This window comes from Oncorhynchus tshawytscha, linkage group LG16 (genome assembly GCF_018296145.1).
Source record: "Oncorhynchus tshawytscha isolate Ot180627B linkage group LG16, Otsh_v2.0, whole genome shotgun sequence".
Classification (NCBI taxonomy): domain Eukaryota; kingdom Metazoa; phylum Chordata; class Actinopteri; order Salmoniformes; family Salmonidae; genus Oncorhynchus; species Oncorhynchus tshawytscha.
In genome coordinates, this window is record NC_056444.1 from 44,679,637 (window position 1) to 44,694,427 (window position 14,791).

General features: G+C 44.9%; 1 protein-coding gene across 1 annotated transcript in view; it reads right to left on the reverse strand.

The window, feature by feature from the left end:
* Window positions 1–14,791, reverse strand: part of LOC112215726 (solute carrier family 12 member 5) — a 98,706-nt gene that overhangs the window by 27,304 nt on the left and 56,611 nt on the right. The window contains exons 5-7 of the mRNA XM_024375052.2: window positions 9,520–9,574; window positions 8,874–9,004; window positions 7,997–8,244 (exon numbers count right to left, since the gene is read on the reverse strand). Of these exons, the coding sequence (XP_024230820.1) occupies window positions 7,997–8,244; window positions 8,874–9,004; window positions 9,520–9,574 (434 nt within the window). The remainder of the gene's footprint in view (window positions 1–7,996; window positions 8,245–8,873; window positions 9,005–9,519; window positions 9,575–14,791) is intronic.

Genomic DNA, 14,791 nt, shown 5'->3' on the forward strand with positions numbered 1-14,791 from the left:
AGGCTGAAGAAATTTGACTTGTCACCAAAAGCACTAACAAACTTTTACAGATGCACAATCGAGAGGATCCTGTCGGGCTGTATCACCGCCTGGTACGGCAACTGCTCCGCCCACAACCGGAAGGCTCTCCAGAGGGTAGTGAGGTCTGCACAACGCATCACAGAGGGCAAACTACCTGCCCTCCAGGACACCTACACCACCTGATGTCACAGGAAGGCCATAAAGATCATCAAGGACAACAACCACCCGAGCCACTGCCTGTTCACCCCGCTATCATCCAGAAGGTGAGGTCAGTACAGGTGCATCAAAGCAGGGACCGAGAGATTGAAAAACAGCTTCTATCTCAAGGCCATCAGACTGTTAAACAGCCACCACTAACATTGAGTAGCTGCTGCCATACATGTAAAAAATGTATCACTAGCCACTTTAAACTATGCCACTTTTATGTTTACATACCCTACATTACTCATCTCATATGTATATACTGTTCTCGATACCATCTACTGCATCTTGCCTCTGCCGTTCTGTGCCATCACTCATTCATATATCTTTATGTACATATTCTTCATCCCTTTACACTTGTGTGTATAACGTAGCTGTTGTGAAATTGTTTGGTTAGATTACTCGTTGGTTATTACTGCATTGTCGGAACTAGAAGCACAAGCACTTGGCTACACTCGCATTAACATCTGCTAACCATGTGTATGTGACAAATACAATTTGATTTGATTTGACCACTACAGATGCAGCCTGCGCGACGACTTCCATCGAGAGTTGGACTGCAGGGATGCCACCATCACCTTTGACCAACTGGTGGATCTGTCCATTCGGTTGGATAACCTGCTGGTCACCCGCGGACGTCCAGAGATGGCTCTGTTGGTTCTAGCTTCCATTACCACCGCTCCGGTACCAATGGAGCTGGGAGGGGCTGCCCTTAGGGAGGTTGGAGGAGGGGTCTTCACGTGCACCATCTGTGGCCCGCAGATGGCACACTGCCGGTCAGTGCCGGGTTGGTAACCTCTGGGAGTCGAGGCAGCAGGCAGGGCTCTCTGGCGTCACCCCAGGTGAGTCTGCACCACTCTCATCCAGAGTCCTCTGTTGTGCACCTGTTTGTACCTGTTTGCTTTCCTGAATTTTCCCCGCATTCTCAATATAAGGCGCCTGTCGATTCAGGCACGGCTGGGAATTTTATCGACAGAGCGTTCGCCCTTAGGTTAGGGATCTACATTATTCCTGTGGTTAGTCCCTTCCCGGTACACGCTCTGGGATAGTCGACCATTAGGGTCCGGGTTAATCAGGGAAGCCACCATCTCCCTGACCATGGTGACGCAGGGGGGTCATGAGGAGAGAATCAGTCTCTTCCTCATTGACTCTCCTGCATTTCCCGTGGTACTAGGCCTTCCCTGGTTGGTTCGTCATGACCCCACCATTTCATGGCAACAGAGGGCTCTCACGGGGTGGTCGCGAGAGTGCTCGGGGAGGTGTGTAGGGGTTCCCGTTGGTGCTACCACGGTGGTAAGTCCAGACCAGGTCTCCACCGTGCTCATTCCCCTAGAATATGTAGATTTCCTCCAAAAAGAAGGCAACTTAATTACCACCCCATCGACGGGGGGATTGTGCAATAAAACTCCCGGTAGACGCTATACTTCCTAGGAGTAACCTGTATCCCCTGTCGCAAGTGGAGATGGTGGCTATGGAGACATATGTCTCTGAATCCCTGCGTCAGGGGTACATTCGGTCCTCCATTTCACCCGCCTCCTCTAGTTTATTTTTCGTGAAGAAGAAGGAGGGAGGTCTGTGCCCGTACATTGGCTATCGAGGTCTAAATCAAATCACGGTGAGGTACAGTTACCCGCTACCTCTCATCGACACGGCGATTGAGTCAATGCACAGGGCGCGCTTCTTCACTAAACTGGATCTCAGGAGCGCTTACAACCTGGTGCGTATCCGGGAAGGAGACGAGTGGAAGACAGAGTTTAGTACCACCTCAGGGCATTATGAGTACCTCGTCATGCCGTATGGGTCTTCCAATCCTTTGTAGACGAAAATTTCAGGGAGCTGCACGGGCAGGGTATAGTGGTGTATATCAATGACATTCTGTGTCCTTGATACGCAGGGTACTTGGGCGACTGTTGGAGCATGACCTCAAGGCTGAGAAATGCCTGAGAAATGCCTGTTCTTTCAGAAATGCCTGTTCTTTCCACATCAGGGGTGAAGATGGAAAGTGACCGCATTTCAGCCTTGCGTAATTGGCCGACTCCCACCACTGTAAAGGAGGTGCAGCAGTTTTTTAGGGTTTGCCAATTACTACCGGAGATTTATCAGGGGTTTTAGCCAGGTGGCGGCTCCCATTACCTCATTGTTGTACGTTTGCAGTGGTCGGCTGAGACGGACAGTGCTTTTGGGCACCTAAGGGCTCTGTTTACCTCGGCACCCGTGCTGGCCCATCTGGATCCCTCTTTGGCGTTCATAATGGAGGTGGACGCGTCCGAGGCTGGGATAGGAGCCGTGCTCTCTCAGCACTCGGGTACGCCACCGAAAGCTCCGCCCCTGTGCTTTCTTCTCGAAGAAACTCAGCCCGGCGGAGCGGAACTATGATGTTGGGGACCGGGAGCTGTTTGCTGTGGTTAAAGCTTTGAAGGCGTGGAGACATTTGCTTGAAGGGGCTAAACACCCTTTCCTCATCTGGACTGACCCCTGCAACCTGGAGTACATCTGGGCAGCGAGGAGACTGAATCCTCATCAGGCAAGGTGGGACTCGTTTTGTGTTTACCCTGTCCTACAGACCAGGTTCCCAAAATGTGAAGGTAGACGCACTGTCCCGGCTGTATGACACAGAGGAGCGGCTCATGGTTCAGACTCCCATACTCCCGGCCTCCTGCCTGGTAGCACCGGTCATGTGGGAGGTGGACGTGGACATTGAGCAGACGTTACATACAGAGCCCGCTCCCCTTCAGTGTCCCGTCAGGCGTCTGTATGTTCCATCTGCTGTCCATGACCAGTTGATCTATTGAGCCCACACGTTATCCTCCTCTGGTCATCCGGGGATCGGTTGGACGGTGCGCTGTCTGAGTGGGAAGTACTGGTGGCCTACCTTGGCAAAGGACGTGAGAGTTTATGTTTCCTCCTGCTCGGTGTGCGCCCACTGTAAGGCCCCTAGACACCTGCCCAGAGGTAAGCTACAACCCTTAACCATTCCACAATGGCCTTGGTCACACCTGTCGGTGGATTTTCTGAACGATCTTCCTCCCTCACAGGGAAACACCATGAGTCCTGTAGTCTCCTCCATCTGTCCAGTCTCCCTACGGCCCTACAGACTGTGGAGGCCTTGTTTACACATGTCTTCCGGCACTACTGGGTGCCTGAGGATATAGTGTCTGATCGAGGTCCCCAGTTCACTTCAAAGAGTCTGGAGGGCGTTCATGGAACATCTGGGGGTCTCGATCAGCCTCACCTCATGTTTTCACCCCGAGAGTAATGGGCAGGTGGAGAGAGTGAACCAGGATGTGGGCAGGTATCTGCGGTCTTATTGCCAGGACCGGCCGGGGGAGTGGGCGGCGTTCGTGCCCTGGGCCGAGATGGCGCAGAACTCGCTCCGCCACTCCTCCACTAACCTCTCCCCCTTTCAGTGGGTATTGGCATCAGAGTCAGACCAAGGCTCCTGCAGTGGACGACTGGTTCAGGCTCGCTGAGGAGACATGGGAAGCCGCCCATGTTTACCTCAAGCAGGCTGCGCTGCGGCAAAAAACCAGCACGGACCTTCACCGCAGTGAGGCCCGAAACCTGCCGGAAGCTGGGCCCGCGGTTTGTGGGGCCATTCAAAGTCCTGAGGAGAGTGAACGAGGTATGTTACAGGTTACAGCTTCCCCCCGATTACCGTATTAACCCCTCGTTCCATGTGTCTCTCCTCAGGCTGGTGGTGGTTGGTCCGCTCCAGGAGTCTGAGGTAAGAGAGGTTCCTCCACCCCCTCTGGACATCGAGGGGGCCCCGGCGTACTCCGTTCTTCCCATCCTGGATACGAGGCGTCGGGAGGGGGGCCTTCAGTACCTCGTGGAGTGGGAGGAGCACGGTCCGGAGGAGAGGTGCTGGGTTCCGGTGGCGGACGTGTTGGACCCTGAAATGCTGCAGGAGTTCCACCGTCTCCGGCTGGATCGCCCTGCGCCTCGACCTCCGTGTCGTCCCCGAGTCAGCCGCATGTCAAGGGGGGGGGGGTACTGTCAAGACTTCCCGGCTCCTCTCCTTGTTTGGGCGGCGTTCGGCGGTCGACGTCACCGGTCTTCTAGCCATCGCCGCTCCATTTTTCATTGTTCCATCTGTTTTGTCTTGTTCCCCGCTCACCTGGTTTACATTCCCTAATCACACTGCATATATATATTCCTCTGTTCCCCCCATGTCTTTGTGCGGAAGTTTGGTGAAACTTATGGTTGTATTCTTGAATATATTTTGCGCTTGTCACTTTTGCCGGTTGGCTTGAGTTGTAGCTGTTTGCGCCCGTCTGTTATTTCTCTTGGCAAATAAAGTCGCCTGATCACCTATCTCTGCTCTTCTGCACTTGACTCGAATGACCAGCAGAGAAAACCCTGACACTCGTGTTTCTCTATTCTGACTATTAACTCTAGAAAAGCTGGGCATGGAGCAATGCGTTCTGAGCCAAAGTCAAAACAATCAAATAAATGTGTCCTACATACATTACGAAAAAAACTTTCTATAGTTTATTTTACTGTAAAAAAAGCAAAAAACACCACAATTCAAGTGTTATACAACATCATAAAGAAATTAATTTTAATTTTGTTAAGGGCGGACTTTAGAAGCATAAAAAATGAATACATTTTATTTCAAAAGGACATAAAATTATAGTTGTATTATGTTACTAGTCTGCTTTAGTGGCCTATGGCTATACTTCTGCAAGTTCTCACTTGTAGAATGCATGGAACAACAGATGTAATATTCTACAAAAAGTAATATTTTGAAATAGAGCGCATCCCTTACTTTTAAGAGTTGTTTGGCAAATGAACAGTACTAGTCAAAAGTTTGGACACACCTACTCATTCAAGGCTTTTTCTTTATTTTTATTATTTTCTTCATTGTAGAATAATAGTGAAGACATAAAACTATAATAACACATATGGAATCATGTAGTAACCAGAAAAGTGCTGATCAAATAGAAATACATTTTATATTTGAGATTCTTCGAAGTAGCCACCCTTTGCCTTGATGACAGCTTTTCACACTATTGGCATTCTCTCAACCAGCTTAATGAGGTAGCCAGCTGGAATGCATTTCAATTAACAGGTGTGACTTGTTAAAAGTTATTTTGTGGAATTTATTTCCTTCTTAATGCATTTGAGCCAATCAGATGTGTTGTGACAAGGTAGGGGTGGTATACAGAAGATAGCCCTATTTGGTAAAATACCAAGTCCATATTATGGCAAGAACAGCTCAAACAAGCAAAGTGAAACGACAGTCCATCATTACTTTAAGACATGACGATCAGTCAACATGGAAAAGTTCAAGAAATGTTTAAGTTTCTTCAAGCGCTGTCACAAAAACCATTCAGCGCTATGATGAAACTGTCTCTCATGAGGACCGCGACAGGAAAGGACAACCCATCCTCTGCTGCAAAGGATAAATTCATTAGAATTACCAGCCTCAGAGATTGCAGCACACTTAACCAGCATGGCTACCACAGCATTCTGCAGCGATACGTCATTCCATCTGGTTTGCGTTTAGTGGGGGATTATCAATTGTTTTTCAAGAGGATAATGACTCAACACACCTCCAGGCTTTGTAAGGGATATTTGAACAAGAAGGGGAGTGATGGAGTGCTTTATCAGATGACCTTGCCTCCACAATCACCCGACCTCAACCCAGTTGATATGGTTTGGTGTGAGTTGGACTGCAGAGTGAAGGAATATGAGCATATTTTGGAACTCCTTCAAGACTGTTGGAAATTAATTCCAGGTGAAGCTGGTTGAGATAATGCCAGGAGTGTGCAAAGCTGTCATCAAGGCAAAGGGTGGCTACTTTGAAGAATCTCAAATATAAAATATATTTTGATTGGTTTATCACTATTTTTACTGTTTTCTACATTGTAGAATAATAGTGAAGACATCAAAACTATGAAATACGACAAATGGAGTCATGTAGTAACCAAAAAAAAAGAAAAATCCTTGAATGAGTAGGTGTGTCTGTCACACCCTGATCTGTTTAACCTGTCTTTGTGCTTGTCTCCACCCCCCTCCAGGTGTCACCAATCTTCCTCATTATCCCTAGTGTATTTATACCTGTGTTCTCGGTTTGTCTGTTGCCAGTTCGTCTTGTCCTGTCAGATCTTACCAGTGTGTTTTCCCGGCTCCCTGCTTTCTCAAGTTCTGTTCCCTAGTTCCCCCAGTTCTGACCATTCTGCCTGACCTGACCCCGAGCCTGCCTGTTGAGCTCTACCTGCCTGACTGACCCGTTTACAAACTTCTGCCTGTCCTGACCCTGAGCCTGCCTGCTGTTCTTTACCTTATTGTCTCTACCCTGGATTACAGACCTCTGCCTGCCTTTGACCTATCTTTTGCCTGCCCCCTGTTTGGGTCAATACATCTGTGACTCCAGCTGTCTGCATCTGGATCTTATTCTGAGTTCTGATAGTGTCCAAACTTTTGACTTGTACTGTATGTGTTTTAAAACCTTGTAAGAACCTGCTCTTTCCATTATGAAATCAAAATGTCTTACCTCTATGAAGGATAATTTGAAAAAGCTGGTAAGCTCTGTTGTCTTCTTTGTCAATTAGCCACGCTGTTCTGCTATCTCTTCATTGACATTTTAGCGCCTGGCTCTGCAGACGCGCGCAAGGAGTGTGGATGAAATGATGAATAACATGTGCAAGTCAATTTATTTTGGAACGCTCGTACAAGCAACACGTTGTTGAAATCCAAACAAATAAAATATTATTTGTCTCATGCTTTGTAAACAACAGGTGTTGACTAACAGTGAAATGCTTTACTTACTGGCCCTTCCCAACAACGCAGAGAGAACTTTTTGATATAATAGCACAATAATAACGAGGAATAAATACACAATGAGTAACGATAACTTGGCAATATACTCATGTTCGAGTAACGAGTCAAGGTGCAGGAGTACGAGGTGTTTGAGGTAGATATGTACACATAGGTAGGGATATGGCGACCAGGCAACAGGGTAGATGATAAACATTAGTAGAAGCAGCATATGTGATGAGTTAAAAGAGTTAGTGCAAAAAGGGTCAATGCAGATAGTCTGGGTAGCTTTAATTGGATAACCATTTGACAGTCTTATGGCTTGGGGGTGGAAACTTTTGAGGGTCCTGTTGATTCTGGACTTGGTGCATCGGTACCGCTTGCCGTGCAGTAGCAGAAAGAACAGACTATGACTTGGGTAGCTGGAGACAATTTTTAGGACCTTTCTTTGATGGTGCAGCTGTAGAACTTGCTGAATTTTTTCAGTCCTCCTGAGTGGGAAGAGCCTTTGTCGTGCCTTCTTCATGACTGTGTTGGGGTGTGTGGACCTTAGTGATATTGACTCTGAGGGACTTGAAGCTCTCAACATGCTCCACTACAGCCCATCAATGTGGATGGGGGTGTGCTCGGCCCTCCGTTTCCTTTCGTCCACGATCAGCTCCTTTGTCTTGCTGATGTTAATGGTGAGGTTGTTGTCCTGGCACCACACTGCCAGGTCACTAACCTTCTCTGTATAGGCCATCTCATCGTCATTGGTGTTCAGCTCAACCACCGTTGTGTCACCAGCAAACTTAATGATGGTGTTGGAGTCGTGTGCGGCCATGAGTGAACAGGGAGTGCAGGAGGGGACTTTGCACGCACCCCTGAGGGGCCCCCATGTTGAGGGTCATTGTCTGGTTTGGGTGTAAGTGAGCAACAGCAGGAAAACGTTTTGGAAGCACCAATGTGTATGGGAGAGCATGTAAAGGACACCAGCATGCACCAGCACAAGGCTCAGTCAGGTCAAACTTACGGGAAAACAGGGGGTTCAAAGGCCGTCTTGATGACCCCAGCATAGACAGCCAGGATGGACAGAATGACGCAGGCCAGGAAGACCAGAGCCAGCTTGTTGACATATTTGACCCCCACAAACACCACCGTGGCCATGAAACTGAGCACAATGGTGCCGTATACACGCATGTTGTTCAGCATCGCTGCCTCCATATCAGCACCCTCCAGACCCTCCATCTTAAAAATGGCTGCCTGGGGGAGGATGTAGATCTGGAGAAGGAAAAGATGGAGGAAGAGAGAGAAAGGGAGGTGGAGGGAAAAGGAGAGAGGAAGAGAAAAGAGAGTAAGAATAGGATGGAGGGAGAGAAAGGGTGTGTTAAAAATGACATGGTGGGACGAGGATGGAGGGAGAGTGGGAGCGAGCGACAGAAAAGGATGAGGAGAAAAAAGGAAGCAGGGAGTGAGTGAGAGGGTGTAGGAATAGATATCAGATATTATCTCAAACATTGGAAAAATCATATAAATGTAATGGATAATGGATTTCTTTAATATCATTATAATGGCACAGACAAGGCACTAACAAATGAACAGTTTGCTGTGAGTGTGATAGCTTGCTTGATTAATCAATTATAATTTAGATATTATCAGGAATTGCAACAACTTTTCATATTTGTCGAAAATGAAAATATATCAACATAATTGATTGTATTTAATGGATAATTTTTGGCATAATCTATTGCACCACAATCTGTAGGCAGAAGAACAAACATCTTCCTCCTGCATTCATCAATGTTGCATGTGGTCTCGCCCCCAAAATAAAACGCCAGACACAAGGCACAGGGGGAAAGAAAACAGATAGCAAACAAAACGATAAAATAATAGCAATCATCTTTCCTTACCAGCAGAAGTTCGATGGCACCAAGGATGTACATTGCACCTGCAAAAGTAGTTCCTAGATAGAAGCAAATTCCGACAGCTCCGCCAAACTCAGGGCCAAGGGAACGGGAGATCATGTAGTAGGAGCCTCCGGCTGAAAGACACAAACACAAACACAGCCATTGGCATTCCTCTTTTGCTCAATATTGTTTTCAATGATAAACCCCAGGTCTGCACATACAGTAAGTCTCAAGACTTCGGGCTTGAATATGCAGAAGTAGTAGTTTGTCAACAGAAATATAGTTGCTGTATAGACATTGCTTAGGCATGTTAGAGCTTATCAGGAAAAAAGCCCTAGCCTTTCTATACAGGATCATGACTCTATGGATAGGCACAGAATAGTTTGAGTTTCCGAATAGAAATAGAAAGGTTTCTGATGTTTCACACTTTCACACTTCAACACTTTCATACTTTGTACAGATGATAGAAGGGGTGCTAGTACAGTGTGGTTCTGGTTTAGCCATGCTAGCATTAACTGTCCTATCACAGACCAGAGAAATATCAGATGTGAAAACCTAACTGGTTGGGGAAAAAACAACAAGATTGTCATGCGTTACCCAGACCATCCATTCATGCATGCACCAAGGTGTGCCTGTGACACACACTCACCTGGCACCACTCCATTTGTTGCGATGGCACTCATGGAGATAGCTGTCAGCATGGTCTGAGAGGAGGCAGAGGGGAGATAGCACTATTTTAAAAATGGAGCAGTTCCATCTGTTTTAGCCCTCAGCTGCAGAGTGCTGATTCTTAGTGAAACAGTGTAAGGCAAGGCACCACACCCGAACAAAGGAATTATAGTCCTTTAATCATATCCACTTTTACCAGTTGAATGTGGACACAAATATAATGCTTTTTTTCTTCACCCTGAATGATGTCAGCCTTTTGGTTTCATTTTGTTAAGACACTTCAGGACATACACATAGGAGATTGTGGATAATTATGTTTTTCATCTTCATTTCAATTGCACTTTGGGTGCTTTAAAAAAGAAAAGAAAATGTAATATAGAATAAAACTTTGACATCATACCAACAATTCCCTAAGTGTAAGTCTGGAGAACATGTCTAGTGATAAATACACAACCTTTGATTAATGCAGATGGTTCTGAGGCTGAGAAAAAGGATATGGCATGTGGGAAGAGTCTGCCTTTTGGAAAATGGCAGTTAAAGATAAGTACACTGAATTTAGACTACCAAATGCCAATTTAGACCCAATCCCCATCTCTCCAAACTAAGTTGCTATAACATTCTCTATGAAATTATGTGTGATTCAATGTAGTGAGCTTTGAAGTTATGCATGTATGCCCATTTACAGGTGGTGACACTTCAATACATTTTTCTGAGAGCAGTATAATTAAGCAACAAAAGTATACACTTTCATCAACTTTTTGACATTTTTACTTCTATTTTTTGAAAATACTAATGTTAATGGACCAAAATACCCCAAAATCTCAAAATTGTAATTTTAGCCTGTGGTGCCTGACCTTAATACTATATTGTTTGTGATGAATATGTATGAATATGAACTTTGGGAGGGTGGTTCCAAACAGTTTCTTAGCTATTTGGCTGATGATCGATCATGTCAACATACACAATGCAACCTTGAACTAAACTGACGCCTCATCAATCTAATCAACATCCCTGATGGAAGAAAATAGAGATCACAGCAATCAATAGTTTCAGTATTTATATATTTATAAGGTGTGAATAATCTAATAATAATCTATAATAATAATAATAGTGTGAATAATCTAATAATCTAATAAGGCTTGACATAAAAGTTTCCCTTAACCACATATCTAGGATCAGATGACACTACCTCCAAATAACCATATCCGTTTGATGGGTGAAAAAATAGCAGACTCTGGATCAGTGGTTTAAGTATACCTAATCTGTGTTGCTTATTTAATCTGCCCTTTCAGCTGGGTCCCAAAGCCCCAGAGGAGAAAAGGGCATCAGCTAAATAAAGGATTAATCATTTATATGTTTGGGCAGGCAGACCAACCATCTCTGCTAAAGCTCAGTGCAGGTAGGGCATTTCACAAAACCACAAAAAATGAGGAGAGAGAGGGGGAGAGGCAGGACGACAGAGAGGGCAGGAAGGGGGGTGAGAATGGAGAGTGGAGAGAGAATGAAAGGGACAGATATGGAGAGAGGTGGGAAAAGAAGGAGGGAGAATTAGGCTCGTACGAATGGAATCATGAGAGATAGAGCATGAGAGGAGTAGAAGGGTGCCTGTGAGAGGGGAAAGATGACAGTAAATTAACAAGACAGAAGAGAGAGACAGTTGTGGGGTGTCAGGAAGAGGGCGAGAAGGACAGTAGAAAAAGGAGGTAGAGCATGAGGGATGGTATTAGAGAGAGGCCATCATTAAAAAGAGAGAGGGGTAGTTAGCCAAAGAAAGATAGAGCTAGTCATGGGGAGAGAGAGAGACGGCTAGATAGAGACAAATACGGAACAGATCAGGGAAGAGTCGAACGGAGAGAGAACAAGATATCTGGAGAAAGGGAAAGAGATGGATACAGAGAGACACTGATGAAAATAGATCTCAGGACAGAGGGAGAGAGAAGAAGTCACGGAGAGACAAAAATAGTGTGACATAACAAATGTGATAGAGAGAGATGATTGAGCTCAATCAATAAATAAAATGCACCAAAAACCGTGAAATGCTTACTTACAAGCCCTTAACCAATAATGCAGTTGAAGAAATAGAGTTAAGATAATATATACAAAATAAACTAAAGTATAAAATAAAAAGTAACACAATAAAATAACAATAAAGAGGCTACAGTGCATTTGGAAAGTATTCAGACATCTGGAATTTGAGATGTTTCTACAACTTGATTGGAGTCCACCTGTGGTAAATTCAATTGATTGGACATGATTTGAAAAGGTACACACCTGTCTATATGAGGTCATACAGTTGACAGTGCATGTCAAAGCAAAAACCAAGCCACGAGGTTCAAGGAATTGTCCATAAAGCTCTGAAACAGGATTGTGTTGAGGCACAGATCTGAGGAAGGGTACTAAAAAATGTCTGCAGCATTGAAGGTCCCCAAGAACACAGTGGCCTCCATCATTCTTTGGAACCACCAAGAATGATCCTAGAGCTGGCCCCCTGGGAAAACTGAGCAATCGGGGGAGAAGGGCCTTGGTCTGGGACGTGACCAAGAACCCGATGGTCAGTCTGACAAAGTTCCAGAGTTCCTCTGTGGAGATGGGAGAACCTTCCAGAAGGACAGCACTCCACCAATCAGGCCTTTATGGTCGAGTGGCCAGATGGATACCACTTCTCAGTAAAATGCCCATGACAGCCCGTTTCGAGTTTGCCAAAAAATCCCCGAAAGACTCTGACTAACAAGATTCTCTGGTCTGATGAAACCAAGATTGAACTCTTTGGCCTGAATTCCAAGCATCACATTTGGAGGAAACCTGGCACCATCCCTACAGTGATGCATGGTGCTGGCAGTATCATGCTGTGGGATTTATTTATTTATCTGTTATTTTACCAGGTAAGTTGACTGAGAACACATTCTCATTTGCAGCAAAGACCTGGGGAATAGGAGCGGGATGAATGAGCCAATTGTAAACTGGGGATTATTAGGTGAGGTCCAGATTGGGAATTTAGCCAGGACACCGGGGTTAACACCCCATACGATAAGTGCCATAGGATCTTTAATGACCTCAGAGAGTCAGGACACCCGTTTAACGTCCCACCTGAAAGACAGCACCCTACACAGGGCAGTGTCCAATCACTGCCCTGGGGCATTGGGATATTTTTTTTAGACCAGAGGAAAGAGTGCCTCCTACTGGCCCTCCAACACCACTTCCAGCAGAATCTGGTCTCCCATTCAGGGACTGATCAGGACCAACCCTGCTTAGCTTCAGAAGTAAGCCAGCAGTGGTATGCAGGGTGGTATGCTGCAGGGATATTCTTCAGTGGCAGGGGGACTAGTCAGGATTGAGGCAAAGATTAACAGAACATTTTAGAATAAGGCTGTAACGTAACAAAACGTTGAAAAAGTCAAGGGGTCTGAAAACTTTCCAAATGCACTGTACATTGGGGCGGCAGGGTAGCCTAGTGGTTAGAGCGTTGGACTAGTAACCGAAAGGTTGCAAGTTCAAATCTCCGAGCTGACAAGGTACAAATCTGTCGTTCTACCCCTGAACAGGCTGTTGAAATTAAGAATTTGTTCTTAACTTGCATACTTAAATAAAATATACAGGGCGTACCGGTACAGGTTAGTCGAGATAATTTGTACATGTAGGTAGGGGTAAAGTGACTCTTCCGTTTGTGTTTCCAGTGTATGAGCTGTGTGTGTAATCTGGTGAGTAGTAAATGCAGGGCCCAACAGTAGTGAAGGGAAATTTGTCTCTCTGACAACTAATCGTCTCTCGTTCACATGTCGTTAACCATAGTGTGCTTACTGGATTTGTCTATGAGACTTGTTCGGCATACAAATAAGATTATGAAACAAGATCTAGTTGTGGCTGCAACCAGACTAGATTGCGAATGACATTTGGCGGAATGCATTTCTTGCCGTGAGGGTGATAGGCACAATATCGTTTGTAGCACCCGAAACAATTCATCCTCAAGTTCAAGTTTGTTGAGCAGAGGCTATATATGTTTTTGTTCTACAAAGCTGTGTCCATAACATTCAATATAATCAATTAATTGTATACATTCTTGCACCATGGGATCAATTATGTGTTGTAAACATGTATTTACGGCCGCGTGTGCGGCCAGCAGGTCAAACGAACGACTCAAATGAACAAATCACTCAGAAAAACAAATCATGACTCTCGAGTCAGTACAAAGAGTAGTTCAAAAAGAATGAATCGTTTGATAACTGCACATCATTATCCAAAAGGCGTGGTGGCGTGGCGGCGTGGCACTGCTAAGTGACTCCTAATCAGGTGGTAATGCTACCTAAGGACCACAGATAAGGCCCTAATTAATGGGACTTGCAACAGCAAACGTCCCACATTAAATCTACATCACACTTCTTATTATTATTTCGAATGCTACTCCTCTTCCACCGTTTAAGCTTGAAACTCTGTGCAGACCGGTCTGGATTAAGTTGTTTGTATACAACTTTTTGATATAATTTATTTTTAAACTATTCAACTTTTTGTCAATCTTTCATGGGATTTCCTCAACATTGTACAGGGCTCATTGTGACTTTGTGACTCCCAGCATTCTATTCTATTCACTCTAACAACGTAACTTTTGACACAAATCAGCTATTTTGACCACTTTCCCAATGACTTAGATAAAACTTTAGGGTATATGAAATATTCCTCTACTTCTCTGCTATTCATATCCGAAATGAGAACAAAAATATATTCTACTAATCTGTTGATACAGCCGTTTTAGTAACCACATCACAGCACTTTAGACAACAATATAATTTTATTTTTTTGTTTTTTGGGGGGTGGGGTGGTTCAGCTTTAATTTTGCAGATAGATTGTAGCTTCCATCAATGTAATTGTCTACATCATTTCCAATCCCCCATATATTTTGGGGGTAAATATATCTATCTATCTTCCTACAGTTGAAGTCGGAAGTTTACGTACACTTAGGTTGGAGTAATTAAAACTCGTTTTACAACCACTCCACAAATTTCTTGTTAACGAACTATAGTTTTGGGAAGTCAGTTAGGACATCTACTTTGTGCATGACACAAGTCATTTTTCAAACAATTGTTTACAGACAGATTATTTCACTTATAACTCACTGTATCACAATTCCAGTGGGTCAGAAGTTTAAATTCCAGAAAATGATGTCATGGCTTTAGAAGCTTCTTATAGGCTAACAGACATCATTTGAGTCAATTGGAGGTGTACCTGTGGATGTATTTCAAGGCCTACCTTCAAACTCA